Source organism: Meleagris gallopavo, chromosome 10 (assembly GCF_000146605.3).
Source record: "Meleagris gallopavo isolate NT-WF06-2002-E0010 breed Aviagen turkey brand Nicholas breeding stock chromosome 10, Turkey_5.1, whole genome shotgun sequence".
Classification (NCBI taxonomy): domain Eukaryota; kingdom Metazoa; phylum Chordata; class Aves; order Galliformes; family Phasianidae; genus Meleagris; species Meleagris gallopavo.
Genome location: NC_015020.2, coordinates 23,030,454 through 23,048,770, shown reverse-complemented (window position 1 = coordinate 23,048,770; position 18,317 = coordinate 23,030,454). Strand labels below are relative to the sequence as shown.

The window sequence follows — 18,317 nt, the reverse complement described above, 5'->3', positions numbered from 1 at the left end:
CCAAAATATACGTTTGCTTCAGCACTCTGCAAACATGGAAATAAGTGAGGACATTTGCCATATAACACACTAAGAGAAGTCTCAACAGATTTTCCATGTTAGCCTTCCTGAAATCACAAACAAGTAACATATATGACCAAAGTAAGCTTGGTGTTTTGAATGGTTACTAATGTTTCCTTACTTCTGCTGATAAAGCATTGTTGGTTACGGGCTTTGTTGGATCGTGCGATACTGCTAAGGTTCCTGTAGAAGTTGTTCCAGCTACTGTCAGTTTTGCTGCATCAGCAACTTCTCCATTGGGTAATATCCCATCAGCAAACCAAACGCGTCTTTGTTCTCTAGGTTGAGCCACTGGAGAGGAAAAAAAATGGTATTTAACATCTCACAGCAACTTTGACCCTCTATGGCAACATCACACATAAACTAAACACTCATCTGCTGAGAGTAGTTGACGTGTCCTTAAAAGCATTATGTCTCTAGAGAGGGCAGGAATGCCACATTGGCATTAGCTAGAAAACTCAGAGCAGATGAAGCGCAGATATTCTCGACAACTTCTTGGTACAGCTAAACTGAAAGGGAAAAAGAACAGAAGTAACTCTTACCTTCTGCTCCAGGATGCTTTAGAACTCCCACAGGTACCATGACAGTGGGAGGTGGAGAGCTCAGGGCACCCGATGCCTGAGCCTGCTGCAAAGGAGGGATAGTAGAACAGTATTCAGCAGGATTGTTAGGGTTAGGACTCTGGCTTGGGGCACTCATCATGTTCTCCCAGGCTTGAGCTAAAGCAAACAAAGAACAAGAAACATGAGCAGAGGAAAGTACCTAAGACTCCAAAAACACTGTGTTAAGTTCTCAGCTATGGTAGCTCTAGACCACCGACACCTTAGAAAGACAACCTCTGTTCATTTAAAAGCTGAAGAGACTGTAATTTAACAATGAAACACAGCATTAGGAGAAAGATCACTGACCCTATGTAATGACAATATCAGTTTGTACAGAAATATCTTCTGAAAAGTTTAACAGTACACTTGAACTGACTGATGCTTAGTTCTTCATGCCTCGTTCTGTATTTCTGAATATATATATATAAATATATATATTTATATACCACATATATATATATATATATATATCACATATGTATCTTCATCACGCAGTACTTCGTTAGACTTCAGTGGACATTCCTAATTCCTACTACAAATGTTTAATAAATCTACTGAGATGTCCTGTAAGTCATCTTCTGTATATGACAAAAAAATCACCGTACATTTCCTTATATTCAAGGTCAATTATTTACAGATCAACTCATATTCTTCACTATAAAACAAAAAAAACATATGCTATCAATTTTGAAGGAATTGCCTGAACTTTAGTTTAACCATCCAAACTATAATGCACCAAAGTCCTGTTGAAAACATCCATCTCAGTGAAATCTCTCCTCTGTCCAGAGAAGCAGACTAAGTAGATTGTACCTCCAAATTACAACAACTTCTTCATCTGTAAGAAAGACTTGTAGCTTTGCAAGTTACCAGAAAATTCAAATGTGTGTTTATAGCCTGTCCACATTAGTTACAAATATATGCAACTCTCCAGCCAGGCATAAATATCACACCACCTGAATTCTCAAAGCAGCTTATAAGTCTGAATAAATCACATACATCTTTGGGTTCCTTTGGCTATAAGTTGTCATAAAGCCAATGTGAAGGTAACAAGACTGAAAAGAGAAAAAAAAAAAAACACAAAACACAAACCCTTCTACTTCTTCCCATCAATCTACAAGACCAGTAGATTGAAATATTATCAATGGAAATGGTACTGACATTTGTGATGAAAGTTTAATTATTTGTAACAGCAATTCTGTATGCATTTAACAAGTGTCCTGGAAGACATATTAAAAATGCACCAAAAAATTACTTCTCCAAGATCCCATAATTAGAAAATTCATAACAGAGTGAAAGAGCATTTTTAAAGCCTTCTCTTGATCTACCAAAGTGCCAACACTGCATATCTACCAACTGAAAAGTACAGCAACCAGTGGCATTGGAAGCTTCTTAAGTATGTAGTCTGCCCACAAGAAAATGACAGAAAAAAAACTCACAATTCTCTCTCAACATCTTACTAAAATACAAAGCAGGTACTGAGCAACCAAATGAATTTATGGCTTTTAAAGTGCAATTCCTATCATCAAGTCCAAAACTGTGCAAAGATGCTTAATCTGCTGCACTGAGAGGAAAAAAAAAGCCCTTACTGGAAAACAAACTGCAAGAAATCTGGAGAGATCAGACACAATCACACAATGGGGAAAATAATCAGTAACCAAAAGCATCACCACAAAGCACTGCAGCAGGGATAGCAACACAGAGGTAACTGAGAGGCAGCACACCTAAGTAGCTTTCTCTCTCCCTAAAATAAACCAAGCAGTGTCATTCTTTGCTGCCATTAATGTGTTTCCATCCTGGCAACAGGACAGAAAGGCTTTTAAAAGGAAATCATTATAATATGATCAATTTTATTATGCCTTTTTACAAGAACACTTCTGGTTCCAACTGAAATATTTTCATATTCCTTCCTTCCCCCAGCTGAAAACAAATCCTACTCACCACTAAAAGGAGCTGGCTGTCTTATGCCAGGTGTTATGTACTTGTTCTTGTACTCTTTGAAATGTGCTATTTTCTCCATTTCAAAATGTAAAACTGTCTTTGCGGGGCTTGCTCTTAACTTCTTGATAGTACTGCCTGCATTTCCTGTCACTTTAAATAACTGGCCTGCAAGTTAGTAAGGTTCCCTGGGAATCTGCTTTTGAAGAAACTGGGCACACATCAGTGCCGCTCACTTTTCAAGAGTCCTCTCTTAAGAGCACAGGAGCAGATGATTCCAGTGCAACAGAAGTCAATCGAGCAGGCAGAAGGCCATTTTGGCTGAGCATAGATCTTTTTCTAGTGCTTACGTGGAGAAAGAAAGCATACAGACAGTCAACAGCAAGTTGAACATGAGAACATGCAACGTGACCTGGCAGCCAAAAGGGCCAAGCGTACCCTGGGATGCAGCAGGACCAGCAGCACCAGCTGGGAGAGGGAAGGGATTGTCCTGCTCTGATCTGCACCGTGCAGTCTCACCTCCAGCGGTGTGTGCAGGTTTGGACACCACCACATCAGGACATAAAGCTATCTGAGAGCACCCAAAGGAGGGCTACAAAGATGCTCAAGGGCCTGAAAGGCAAGACTTATGAGGAATGGCTGACATCGATCCCCCAGACTCCTACTAAATCACTGTTTGTGGAATCCTGTACAGCATTCACAAACACGTTTTTGAACTCATGGCAACCTTTCTAGTTTTTGCCTTGTATTAATCATGTTTAGTTGAGAAATTCCCACTTTCCTCAGAGATTACAAACTAATTTCTTAAGAGCCTTGACTTACTATACTTACCCATACAAATAAATGTGGGTTGGTTGGTTTTTTTTGTTGTTTTGGTTTTTTTTGTTTTGTTTTTTTAAATCATCACTGCAGCTCAGCACAAAGCCAACAAAGCTCTGCATTTCAGATTCTCCCTCCACTTACCATTCATTAGGACCGAGTGGCAGATTACACACACTCTGGCTTCCTTTCGATCCATGTACAGCAGCTTGCACTTCAGGCTACAGCATGCTGCACAAAAAACCTGGAACCCAAAGGGAAAAAACTTAAATGCTGTTCAAAAACATACAATGAATTCATATAATCAGAGAATACTGGTAAAGCTCTAGACATGCAAAATAAGGAGGCAAATTATCAAAGGAGGCAAATTATCAGTATTTTCCCATTAAAGCCACAGGGACTACTATCTGCCCAAGATTCCCTTCCTACCAATCCCAACGAAGTAGCAGTATCTGCAGCACATAAATTCATGTTGTACTGATACTTCATGGTGCTATTTTTTAAAACACGTTTTGCATAGATGACAATGGCTTATTAAATTCCTACCACATTACAATCCCTCACTGATTTAACAATTTGACAATGAACATCAGTTTTAAAGCATGATTACTTTCTAGAATCAACTCTTTATAAATACACCAGTTTTCTGTGCGTAAGAGATTGCTGAGGCAGAGATTAATTCAAACAAGTCATTATTATTTGCAGCAGGATGGTTCATCTATATTAGTACCTCTATTTAATCTCTTCAGATGTATTCCTCAGTCAAGTGAGTACTGATGTATGAAAATGCTTTAAGCTTTCAATGGATAAAATAACATTTTAAAAATCTGAATGACAGTGATACTGCAGGAAAACATTGTTTCATTTATTAAGGACATTGTTTCATTTATTAAGGACAAAAAAAGAAGAAAAAGCTCATATTTACTTAATTGCAGACACTACACCATCACAACACTTCAGAGAAATCATAAACTGCATTTTACACACGCTGGCTGCTAAGAGGGACCCAGTGCAAAATGCCTGGAGGCACAACTGTCTGCAGAGCTGCAGATCATTACCAGCACATCTCACACCTGAGCTGTACCTAACAGTTCCCAAGTTCTGGGCAGGAAACAGTGTTGAGGCTTCCTCCAAACAACCAAATCCATTTTGGAAACAAAACAGAAATGTGCCTAAACAAGTATTTTCATGCAGGAATAAAATGCCACCTTTCCACATATGATTTAAAAAAAAAAAAAAAAAAAAAAAAAGTACTTTTAAAACCTTTTTCCCTTTATTAAGGGTTTTGATGATTTTTATAGCAAAGTTGAAAATGCAGTTTTGACTGCCAGTAAAAAGATGAGATACAAATTTTATGTTTTTCCTCTCATGGACGATTGTTTCATCTGACAATGGAAAATACATACACATATAAGGCAAAATTTATGAACTTGTTCACCTACACTCTTCAGGCTCTTAATTTTAATTCAAAATTGACTAAGCATATTACTTCTTATCATTCCCCTGGGATTGGTATCTTCCATTAATCTTGCAGTTATGATCCTGAAGTTAAAAACAGAGGCAGACTTCCCAGGTGCCACTCGACTATTTTTAAATGCTACTTTCATTTCCAAATCAAATGATCACATTCACCTCTACCACATGTTGTCTTTTTTCCTTTGCTGTGCTAAAGCCTCAGTTCAAAAATCTTTATTCCCATGACCAGTCCCTTAGAAACAAGAAATTGTCAAACACAAAGATGTTACCTCCCCAGCTCTTTAATGGAGACTTAAGCATTTCACAGAAGCAGTGCAAGCATTACCATGATGCAGCAGTTTCCCACACCACAGCACACTGTCAACATGGTTTGCATTGGGCTGGCTGTCCTAAGCAGAAGGCAGAGCAGACAGCTGAACATGTCTCAAGCCTCTCCAGCTAGATTCACTAAAGCTTGCTTTTCAAAGCTTTTGGTCTCTCTCCTCCCAAAAACACTACAGGACTTGAATGTTGTGAAGCAGTCTGCATTAAGTGCTAGGTAGTATTTGACTTACAGCAATGCAAAGCATTTGTAAATGAGTGCTTTCTTCAGAGAAAAAAAAATGTAAAAAGGCATAAAGAGAAGCTTCACAGAATTATCTGCAGCATTTTTTAACTGCACATGTGCAAATTTGGCCCAGCTATCACAAGCTTCTAGAAACAAGCCCTTCTGAGGATTATTCTAAGAACACTCTGAGAATATTAAATACCAATACATGTATTTTTCATATCTGAGAAATAATTTTGTCTACAGAGCAGAGGGACCCTTTATTTCATCTATTTCTTATGTATCATCCAAAGCAAGGCTGGTTGTTCTTTCCAAGGTTTGTTGTGCTTCTTAAGTAGTTCAATGGAAAAAAAAAAAGGACACCAAATATTTTGGCTTAAAACTATCTATGTTCTGCCCATTTCACACAAGGTTACTCTCAGTTTCTGCTTTCTCATTTGTGCAATTCAGGGCTTAATCATTACAGAGAAGTCATTAAATATCAGCAATAAACTTATTTAAAACAAGCAAACAAAAAAAAATATTGCTGTAAATAAAAATTGTAATCACATCAAATCAAAAATGGGACCTGACAGCATAAGTTAGCACATCAAAGCTATGCAACTCCTTTAACTGATGATGCTCCCTAACTGCCACAAGAACAAGAATGAGCCCTTTGATACTAACTGCAAGGTGCACAAAACATAGGCTTGTACCTCTGATGATGCCGACTGATCTCCTGTGGTTACTACTCCTCCTCAGGACCTGCACTGCAAACAACTTGAAACAGGATGGCAGAAGCAAACGACTGGAAGTCCTTAACAAGTGCATAACTAATGTCTGCAGAGCAGTCAAGTGTCCTGGCAACAACTCCTCAGCATTTGTTTAAAATCTACTTACATGATGATGCAGTGAAGAAACTGAGCGCTATGCCTTTTGGTTTCTAAATAGAGAAATGCTACATATACATAGTCTACCATGGAGAAGTAAGCCTGCTTTCTGATAGGCTGCTTCCAGAAACAGGTGATTTAAGGGTTTGAGCTTTCCAGATACTTCTTTGAAGTTCTTTGTTCAAGTTGTTCTGCCTCCCTGCACTCTTCTGGTAGCTAAAGATCATGCCCATAGCATTCTGGGGTCTTCTGACCAACTTCAGGAGCAGTGGAATAGAATCCTAAATAAACCAGTATTACTTTTACTCTATTTTTTGCCAATTTAAATGCTTCTTTTTATGCGTGAATAATTTTAAAATATCTACATAACCAGAGTGTTAAGTTACCTCCTTTGAATAATAATATTTTTCCCCAAGTTCCTATTTCCCATATGCCACTGACTTGTGTTTCAGTAACAAGATATTGAGAATACTTCATAAACTCACCACATAACAATTTGTGTTGGCCTAGATGGCACTTTTACAAATTGAAAAAAAAAAAAGCCAACAATGAAATACAGAAATTAAATTTTGGTTGTCTTCATTACAAAATTTCTTACCATGTATCTATCCACCAAATCATAGAAAATTTGACTTTTTTTTTTTCAGGAACAAAGATACATTCTTTACGAAAGAAGATGTAATATTAAAAATGCAAAATAGTACAGAAAGCTTAAAAGGATAGAATTGAACAGACATCTGAAACACCAAGAATGCCAGCAACACTGTATTTCCAATCCCCATCAATGTTTCTATACCTTTGATGGGATTATTGATGCAGTAATTTCTGCAAACTAGTTTCCTGCACTTTCCTATTTCATATCACATGAATTCAATGCTTGTTGATGACTGCAATCAACTAATATGCTGCTCATACAGGATTATTCTCACACCTATAAATACAAATAGTTATTCCTCATTAGAACCATAAAGAGATTAGAACTTAGAAACTTCTGTTTTTCCATCACAAATCAAACACAGCTTTTCAGGAAGAAGATGTCACAGTTAAGTACAACCAGCTGCTTAGGAAGTTCTGTTTTGATTTTACACCGTATAAGCACTGAAAGCATGCTCTGAACTTACTCAAAGATTTTGAACTCACCTTCCCACAAGCTCTGCAATGATGCCTTCTTTTCGTGAATGTGAATCTCGCCTCACATTTCATGCAGTTTGGTGCTTGAGAATCTGGAACCCAAACTGGTGCCACCTCACCCAAAGTAGTAAAAGGCTTTCTGGCTGGAGCTCCAAACTGACCAGCTCTGAGATCATTATCTGGACTATCTGGGGCTACTGCAAGGCACGGACTACTAGAGATTCCAGATTCATACTCTTCTAAGTGTTCTCCATTAGTATCAGTAACAGGGGCATTCAACGATGCTTCACCAGGAAACACGTCTGCTGTCAAGTTATCCCCTAATTGTGTCTTAACAAAGACATTTTTGTTTTTACTATTACCTCCACAGTTTGGGGGAACAAGATCATTTTGTAAGTGGTCCGATAATGGCTTTGGGATCTGCAATTTAAGATTTGTAGGTTGTTTTGGTCTTGCACCACCAAAAGGAACACTAACAGACTGCAGATTAGTCACTGGTTTTGGTGAAGTTTGCCCTTGCAGGGATGGCACCTGACTACAGAGATTATGTAGATAATTCTTCTTTACGTGGTCACCAGCACTGTTTAAAATAAGACCACTCCCTTCTATGGTCTCATTTCCTCTCTGTTCATAAACATTCGCATAACATTCTGACTTGCTCTCCTCTATCTCCTTTTCCTCAGTTACCGAGTCTTCCTTGGAGGGTAAAGTCTTTGGAACATGAGGAACAACTGGGTTCTGCATTCCATAGGAATCACAACCATTAGACAGAGAGCTTGCTATTGATGTACCTGTCGCATCAGAGAGACTGGACCCTTCAGGCTCGTCTGTACCAGTCTCTTTTAAGTCTATGCCTGCCTCCAACTTCCCATCTCCACCTTCTTTGCTTCTACTACATGCCTCATCAGGCTGTTTTGTCTGCAGAAGTCTTTCATTCTCTTCCACAGTTTGCTTATCATTAATCTCATTCAATCTAGTCAATTCCCAATTAGTCATCTCCTGAGATTCAGGGTAACACTCTTCCATACCGAGCACTTCAGATGTGCCAAGATTTTTACCACATTCAATGACTTCACTTTCAATGGCACTGCCATCCTCAGAGGTAAAATGTTCTGCAACACATTCCTTGTGGTTGCCATTTCCAGCCACATTAGATTGACAAGTTTCTTCAAGCCCAGATACCCTAGAACATATTTGTTGGGTTGTTTCTTCTCCTAGGCTACCATTACTTGAACCAGAAGAAAAGTTTTTAACTTCTAGATCTGTTCTCTGAGGAATGGCTTTACTACTAAAATTTTCAACTGATACACAATTTTCTTGCATTTTAATGATAGCATCAACAGGTCTCTTACAGAGAGTCACTGTATTAATCCCTGCAGCTGTAGCTTCTGAAAGCCATGAATCTTTACTCATATTAAAATCATCCTTTAAGCAAGAGGAGGGGCATGCAACGGTCAAGGTTTCAGATGAAGTGTTAAACAAATTACTTCTAGAGTCATCTTCGGTACACAGCCAATTTACTTGCTTTTCCGTATCTGCATCTTTTTCCATGGATCCATTTACAGTAACACTAAACTCATCACTCTGTTGGTTTTCATTATCCAGTGTAAAGCTAATAGTGTCCATTAGGGACTGACTGTTGTAATTTTTACAATCCAGCAAGTCACCACTTTGCAGTGTTCTTCTGTCACAGTTATGCATAACTGCCACCACTAGTACATTTTTCTCCTCTGGCAAGCAAGCTATACTTCCACATTTCTTTTCTCCAGATTCCACAGCGTTACACTGATCATCCTGATTACCATTTCTTTTAATTAACTGATCGTCTGCTGCTGCCTGATCATCAATCCACATGACTGGAGTTTCTGGGCTTAGGCTAAAATCCTTTCCATTAGCACAGTGATCCTCTCCTCCTGTGGGTGTAGTCACTGAATGAGACAAGGAGAAAGACTTTAATCTCTGCTGACATTCATTAGGAGTTGTAGCTTCATTCACATCGGCCACAGTCGGGTTATATGACAGACGACATGAAGGTGGATCTAGAATCTGATTCCACTTTGCACCCAACAGCGTAGGTGAGACAGCAGCACCTGAAAAAATGGTTTACATAATTAATAAGAAAAATTACTGTCCTGCTAGATTCTATTAACTCTGTGGCATTAGAACATCCCAAACATAAATGAAAAGATGTTCAAATATTCCTAGAATTGTAGAATTAATATCCTTGATCAACCATTAACATCTTCAATTGACCATTAATTGTCTTGTTGCAAGATGTTTCAGCAACTTAAGAATTTTAGATCTATCCAATTAGTATTAAGTTGAATCCAAGCACAAATACAGGCTGGAGAACTGCTTGAGAGCAGCCCTGAGGAGAAGAATTCAGATGTGCTGGTTTATGAAAGACTCAACATGAGCTGGCAACATGCGCTTGCAGCCCAGAAGGGCAACTGTATCCTGAGTTGCATCAAGAGAAATGTGACCAGCAGGTCAAGGAAGGTGATTCTGCCCCTCTACTCCGCTCTCATTAGACCCCACCTGGATTAAAGCTTCCAGTACTTGGGCCCCCAACACAAGAGGGACATCAAGCTGTTGGAGTGAGGCCAGAGGAGGGCCACAAAAATGATCAGAAGCCTGGAGCACCTCCCCTACAGGGACAGGCTGAGTGAGTTGGGGCTCTTCAGCCTGGAGAAGGCTCTGTGGGGAGCAACCCCCAGTACCAGCCACTGGCAGCCTTCCAGAACTTGACGGGAGCTTACAGGAAAGCCACAGAGGGAATTCTTACATAAGGGCATGTAGCGACAGGATGAGGGAAATAGCTTTAAACTGGAAGAGGGTAGATTTAGACTGGATATTAGGAAGAAACTGTGAGTGTGGTGAGACACTGGCACAGGTTGCACAGCAAGGTGTGGATGCCCCCTCCCTGGAGGCTTTCAAGGCCAGGCTGGAGAGGGCTTTGAGCAGCTTGGTCTAATGGGAGGTGTCCTTGCCTATAGCAGGGGGTTGGAACTAAATGATCTTCAAGGTCCCTTCCAATCCAAACAATTTATGATTCTATTGAGAATTTCCTCAAACAACTTTAAAAGTATCAGTTAATATATTTTACATAGCTTAAAATGCCTAGAAAACTTCCATTACATTCAGCCTCTTTGACAGTACAGAAGTAGCAATTAGACAAAGCAAAACTTTAATACTTCAAATATGATAACTCTCATTATAAAATTTACGTGACCTAATAAAACATTTCTATGCTTGAGTCTCACAAAACTACAAAAGCTGCTTAGAATAAAGACATTTAGTCTCATTTAAAATGAATCACAAAAAACATAGCTACTGAGATGAAGCTCCACAAAGCCTTTCTTTAAAATGTTTATTGAAGGCTTTCTATCAAAAGAGAGAGGAACAAATATTTAAACGAATAAACAAGATGAATGGAAGCTGAAGAAAATGCTATTAACAAGTTTTGAACACACTTCATATCAAATCAACAGATATATTTTCCAAATTTTGAGATACATTTGTAACTTAAAAAACCAAAATTCTATCATAGACCACCCCCTTTCTATTGGTTTTCCCTGTGGAACATCATGCATCTATGATCTTGTTAAAATTACTCACCTTCGTTTTGCTCAAATTCATCTAAAACCTTATCGAGGTTATATGCCTCTGCTTGGAAATAGTTCTCCATTTGTCAGGGAATGACCACCAGATTCTTGTCTGAACCTGACAAACAGAACAAAGTACAATCAAGTATCTACATTTCTGTTCCTCTGTTTTAAGAAGCAAAGAAGACATCTGTAAATCAAATTTTAAATGCATTACACTCATAAAACAAAAGTATATAAATTATTTATGTGTTTAAACTGGCTTAATTCAGATTAACAACCTCCCCAAACTTGCTTTAAGATTTTAATATTATCTCCAAGTTTATAGAAGTATTCTTTAAAAAGTTAGCATGTAAGCAAAATCTTGATTTTTTTATAGCATTTACGACCATGTGCAGAAGAATATGTTTTTTTAAATCTTGCCACACACAAAGTAGAAGTGTTGATGTAAACCAGGTGTCTGCAGAAACAACATTTGAAGAATGCAGGTTCATTTTTACATGCTGGCTGTTAGAGGAACAGAAAATATCCTCATCAGATGAATAAAAAATAGTAACCAAACTGGGTTTGCAAATTTGTGTCAGTTCAAAGCTGAATGTATTCCACACCACAGAATTTACAACATGCTCTGTGTGTCTGTCCCTACGTTTCGTTCCGTACATTTCCCAGTTAATGACAGGTCTTTTTGAGAGGCCAAAATAAAGGGATTTTCTTTTCAGGACTTGGGAGAACAATATACACAAGAAGCACACCAAATTGATTTCTGCAATTTAGAAAATCTATGTTTAGAAAATTATTTTTAGGATAGTATAATAGAAGTGAAAATCATGTAGTTTTTCCAGCATTAACTGGAGATCAGCAAAATGCAACCTACGTACAAAAAAACATTATTTTTCTCATGTTTCAAGCTTTTCATTACATATCACTGCAATTTTCATCATTATTTAGACCACTGAGATTTTCTTTCCACCGCAATACACAGGGAAGGAGAGAAGGACTTTTGAAAGAACTGCAACCCTAACTGCTGGGGCAAAAATACAATCAACAGTACAGCCCTGAAAACATCAAAGCCAGTCACATGCTTTTACCCACCCAGCTCACCATCAATGCTTACCTCAGCATCTGATAGCATTGTCTCAACTTTTTACATTCAAAAAAACATTGACCTCGACCTGAGCATTTAAACAGAACAGTCAGAGCCAGCAATACTCTCTAAGCCATTTCAAAAGCCAAATGATGATGTCAGTGCAGCCTTCCTTGTATTGCCACATTAACGTCTACTGTAGAGATTACCATAATGATGAGAGCAAAACCACTCCAACATCAGTCAGAAAATAACACTGCCCAGAAAACCAAGAAGCCAACTATGCACCAATCTGAAGATCCAGCTTTTGGCTTCATGCTACCACTGATAAGTTCACACAGCTTTGAACAAGTAGCCTAAACTCTGTTTCAGTTTTGTAATGTCTCCTAGGCTAGCTGTATTCTGATTCACTCATTTCTCAGAGATGCTTCGAAGATTCCTACTTGAAAAGTTGTTGAGAGAATAAACTGGTGTTAATAGAATTATGCTACTCTTAAACTGCCTGCTTTAATAATCCCTGTTTCTGTGATAGGCAAGCACCAGAAATCTAGCAAAGGGCACAGAAATAAGCAGTTCCATCAAAAGATAATACATGCTGCCTATGGATGGTGCTGCAGTGCTCAGCCCTTCAGCTTCAGCACAGATCTCAGGAAGGGATCTTTGGGTGTGGCTCTGGGCAGCCTGGTCTGGTGGTTGGCGACCCTGCACATAGCAAGGGGGTTGAAAGTAGATGATCGTTGTGGTCCTTTTCAACCCAGGCCATTCTATGACTCTGTGATTCTATGATTCCATGACAAGGGAAGAAAAGAAGAAAAAAAAACAACCCCTAAGTCATTAAATAACCTTCTACAACTCCATATAATAAATAACATTTTCACCTTTACACCTTAACAGTGAGAAGATGGTCTTCGTGCTACTGATGATTTAGAGCAACAAGACGCTGTGATTCATTTCCTGAAAACACTAACAGTGAAGGCATTTTCACTGAGAAATGTGTGTCATAACCCATATACCATAAAGAGAGACCTTGATTTGATCTGTTCTCTGAACACCATCCAAAATATTCTCTTCAGAGCTGGCTTTCAAATGCTGTGAAATATAGAAATGGAGGAGGAAGGGGTGAGAACCTTGTTTTACAGTAAGAAACAGTGTTAGACCTGACAGCTAGACTTCAGCTCAACTAAAAACAAGCTCCTTTACACTAGAGATACAGACAAGAAACAAGTCAGAGGAACTTTCCCATTTAACACTAGACAATGTTTTAATGTTATCTGCATATTTCTAGAATTTGAGGAAAGCATCAACAAGGTTTATTTCAATTACTACAACATTAATTTTTACATTATTTAACATACTTGCTTTCCTGAAGAAGGTAAAGCCAAGTTCTGACCTCTAGCTGTGGCAGTGTACTCTTTGATCCCTTAGACATTTATTTTAAGGTCCTCCTGACCTATCCTGCCTGCCCAGTCAAGGCATTATAAATCTTCCACAGTACTTTAACTAAAACAATTACACTTACTATACAATCAAACCAAAGCAAATACTTCTCCTTAGAGATACAAACACTAAATTCATTTGAACTACAACCAAACTGCAAGAGTTTGTAGGTTCTCTTGCACCTTTCCCTTCTTCTCCTTTCAATATCTTGATGAGAAGCATCTAGACCAGTTCTTTAAATATCAATACTGAAGTTAACTGGAATCTGTTCCAATAAATGTTTTGCTTCATTTTTTCCACTCAGAGTTCTGATCATCTGCCTCATTTAATGCACTACAGTAAAATCCTTTTATACAAAATGCCATATAATTTCACATCCATGTGTAACGGATTTAAGTTTATTACAATGATAACATTCCAGTCTAGCAATACCCCACCACCAGGGTCAATGATATAAATAATATTTGTCAGTGGAAGCACAGTAAGACTGAAAAGTAACATCCAGAATTCTTGTTTAACAGAGTTAAACTGTAACACTCTCTGAAACCACCACAATCAGATTTCAGTGCACTTCCATTGTCAAAAAGGACATCCAGTCAAGGCATTCGCTTGGACATAAACCCAAACCACAGTATGAGCGGCCCCAAAATAGGCTACAAGCAGTGATCTTTCTGTTCTGTTTATTTTAGGGAAGATAATGATTAATGTCAAGCAAGTTGATGGGGAAGGAATGTGAGGCTGATTACACAGTTGCTGAAAACATGCTTTAAAGTAACTCTTTAAAACACTGTGTTTTGACTTTGTGTATCTTTCAGACATTCAGAAGAATTCACAAAAGCTGACCATTCATACAGCTTTGAAATGTGACTGAAACACTGATAAAGTTTAGAACTAACTCAACTCTATGTACCTACAGCAATAAGGCATTTTTGCCCGAACATTTCCTAAATTTAGTGTTTTTTGTTTGTCTGCTGAAACAGAACCACAGAATGGTTTGGGTTGGAAGAACCTTAAAGACCACCCAGTCTTAACACCCTGCCATGGGCAGGGTTGCTTCCCACCAGACCAGGCTGCCCAGGGCCCCATCCAACCTGGCCTTGAACACTTCCAGGGATGGGGCATCCACAGCTTCTCTGGGCAGCCTGTGAAAGTGCCTCACAACCCTCTGAATAATTTTCTCCTAACCTCTAACTAAATGTCCTTTTAGTTTAAATCTGTTCCCCCTTGTCCTAATCAGACCATGTAAGAAGTTGGCCTCTGTCCTATTTGTAAGCTCATTTTAAGTACCTCAATGAGGTCTCCCTCAGCCTTTTGCTGTAGGAGAGGTGCTCCAGTCCCCTAATCAAATTGCACCCTACCAAAGAGAGCAATGTTAGACTCTCACAATAAATGTTATCGTTTTTATTTACCTTAGTCAAAGTTTGGCTTTAAAATCTTATATCGTGGTTCTATAACACCAAAAAAATACAAGTATTCAGGCTTCAGAAACCACGTCTAACAATAACAAGGGCATATAAACAAGACTTGGAATTTTGTCCCCATTCCCTTGCAACCCCAATGGGTCAATACTTCATAACAATTCTATGAAATAATAATTTTATTAAAAGCAGTACTAACATTTAAACATCTAATATCTGCGAGTTTAATTTTGGACCAATATGTAGAAAGATTTTTTCTATATTTCTAAAATGTAAACAACTACATTCTGAAGCTCAAATGCAAGTGCACAAGCATGTACTGAGACAAAATCCTGATAGATGCTCATAATGCAAACTGAAGAAGGAAAACATATTTTTAATAAACATTACCATTATTTCACATATGACATACCAGGATATGCAGAGAACCTTTTATTTTTAAACTCACAATCACTAAACTCTCAGCCACTCCAAATGAGATCTCATTGTCTATACAAGTAGGTATTTCTCTGAAAAGGTCAGTTGTGAATCCTCAGGTCTAACATTGAAAATTATAATTCTTATATAAAAGAACACTTCAGCCTCAACACTTTTCCTGGGGTTCTGCCCAAGCCAAAAAAAAAAACAACTGTGAAATGCACAAAAGTTCTTACTGCTGTCTTCCTGACAGAAAAGTACTCATGTTCCAGACATACAAACATAATCCTCTTGATCAATACACTGTCAACATCTCATACATTTACCAGTTTAAGATCTAATACTTCAACTGCACAGCCAATAACCCAAGATCAAAAGAGATAACACAAAATGCTCTAAAACAGTACACTACAATAATCTGGTAGCTGTTGTCTCCATGGGTCACAATTTATTTTAAATATTTATTTTGATGGTCTAACATAAATAAAACCATATATATTCCTTTATAAGCCTTTGGAAACTTTGATTGTAACTCACAGGTACCCCTAAGAAAGTTTGGGACAGCTTGGGGACTATTCTAGTCCCAAACCTTCTCTTAGTTTGAAAGAAGAAATGACATTTTTTAATCATTCATAGCTGGGAAACTCTTCAAGCCATGGCATGGAGAGACGCTGAGAAGCAAACACATAAATCAAACTCTGGAAAAGTAAGGATGAAGACATGAACAAATTAGAAAGAAATTTCAATGGTGATTTTAGCTATACACTGCCAAAAATGGGGCACCTTTTAAATTAGTACATATTGGAATGAACAATACAAGGATATCATGCTAGTGCAAGCAGAAGACATAAGCCTCCAATCTGTGAAGAACATTTAAACAAAACAAACAAACAAATCAAAAAAACACAAAAACATGCAATCTAACAATCAGGTTATCTTCAGGCTCCTGTTGGACCACAGATCAGGCACAAGTCATAAACTCTGCATTTTACTCAACAATTTCTTCACAAAACAGTATCTTCACCTCTAAAACCTAAAAACTTATGTTTTAACAAGATTATATGCTTTACCCTCCCTTAGCATCTAAATATAAAGCAGAATGTTTGTATCAGATATAGAAACAGAATTACTATCCTAGTCATGACAGCATCTAGACCTAAAACAAACTTCAGGAGGTTACTGGAGAGAGAGGGAACCAAGGAAAAGGACAGAAAGATCTTAATTAATAGTGTTGGTATTCTGAACAGGCTTAACCTTGGAGACTGCCTCTCAAGATAGCTCAGATGTCCTACATGCCTGCTTTTTCTTGGGAAAGGATGTGTACAAATAGACAGGCTTTGTGTTGTACCTGCAAAGGGCAAGACTTACTTGTTCAGGTCTCTGCAATGAGGAATTACATAACTTATGATCTTCTTTCCATGCTGGATGTCTTACATTACCCTGAAGAATCCTTCACCACTGGAACTGACAGCATTTCAGTTTCTCCACTCTAACAGTACATGACTAGCACATGATCATACTAATGGTATATAATAAAAAAATGCACCAAAATGAAATAACACCAGCATACAACTGTTAACGTCACAGAAAAAGCCTCCACATCAGGCAGTACATCAGGCAATAACATCTCAGGACTTTCTATCACACTGCCTCGTGGGCAGACTTCTCTGCTTCAATACAAAACTGTAAACATACCAATTTCAGTAAACACTTACTAAACAAAATACTCAAGTAGTTTATTGTAGCCATCAACAATAACACATACGAAAAGCTCCTAAGATGAAAGTCACAAGGGGCACAACCAGACTGAAAACAAGCACTGCTCATTCATCCTGAGTTTGACTCCAGAAAATGTCATCTTCTCACTGCATGACAACATAGAACTGACTATCAACTGGACAAACTGATTTGTTAATTCTAATGCTCCTGAAGACCATCTTCAATCTCAGGAAAAAAACGTCCATGCATTTTTGCAGCTTCCTTTAGTGACTTTTATATTATTTGCCCCAGGAATTCAAAGTCAAGCACCTCTATTTTAATGAGCAGCTTGTTTAGAGATTTCAGCATTAGTTGTACCTACAGCACAGACTGAGGAAGAAAGACTTTGCCTGCTCCCCACCCCCAAAGAAAGCAAGACATCTCAGCTCTGTAACAAGACAATTACTCTCAATAAAGATCAAAATCACAAAATGCTAAAAATACTCCATTATCTTGTGTACAAGATAACATACATATGTCCAGGTGCACACATAAATGTAAACCCATACACATACATAAGAACTCAAGCATTTCACATACATATCCCTAAACCATTATATTCTAAAGAGAAGTTGCCTCTTACCTTTTTTCTTACACATTTGTTAAGAAACGAATGACCCTGTGCCTACTCATGATGACTGCAGCACAATCAGCCAGTTCTGCTGAGTCAGTGTGTTCTTTTTGATCCTAAAAAGAAAATATAAATATGCATTTTGTAACTGGTAGTTCTGCCACAAGCCAGGTTTTTTCAACGCTGCTAACACAGATACATATGGCAAATGCTGCAAGCCTCTAAATGATTTAGATTACATATGCAGCTTTTAATTCAGGGGTCTATGCACTATGCCACTATTGTACACCAATATTCTCATGAAAAAGGCTTCTAATAAAAAGCATATTGCTACCTACTGACAATTATTCTTCATTTAATCGTAAACTCGCAGAGTGAGACAGCAACTCTAATTGTTTTTGTATCCCTCATGACCTTGACTGCAACGCTATATTTATAAAACTAGTTTCTAAAGTTCATTATACTACATTGCAAAAGGCCTTCCAAAAATAAAAACCTAGTAGCTTTGGTACTAGACAAAAATTCATGACCCTCGGAGTTCTGTAAACTGCGTTTATCAGCTTCCCACTGATTCTGTTGTAGCTAAAC

General features: G+C 38.1%; 1 protein-coding gene across 1 annotated transcript in view; it reads right to left on the bottom strand.

Moving 5' to 3' along the window:
- Positions 1-17,845, bottom strand: part of ZFYVE9 (zinc finger FYVE-type containing 9) — a 41,278-nt gene extending 23,433 nt beyond the window's left edge. The window contains exons 1-6 of the mRNA XM_003208868.3: positions 17,742-17,845; positions 11,058-11,162; positions 7,449-9,529; positions 3,561-3,660; positions 603-779; positions 182-351 (exon numbers count right to left, since the gene is read on the bottom strand). Of these exons, the coding sequence (XP_003208916.1) occupies positions 182-351; positions 603-779; positions 3,561-3,660; positions 7,449-9,529; positions 11,058-11,127 (2,598 nt within the window). The 5' untranslated portion in view covers positions 11,128-11,162; positions 17,742-17,845. The remainder of the gene's footprint in view (positions 1-181; positions 352-602; positions 780-3,560; positions 3,661-7,448; positions 9,530-11,057; positions 11,163-17,741) is intronic.
- Positions 17,846-18,317: the final 472 nt, after the last annotated feature.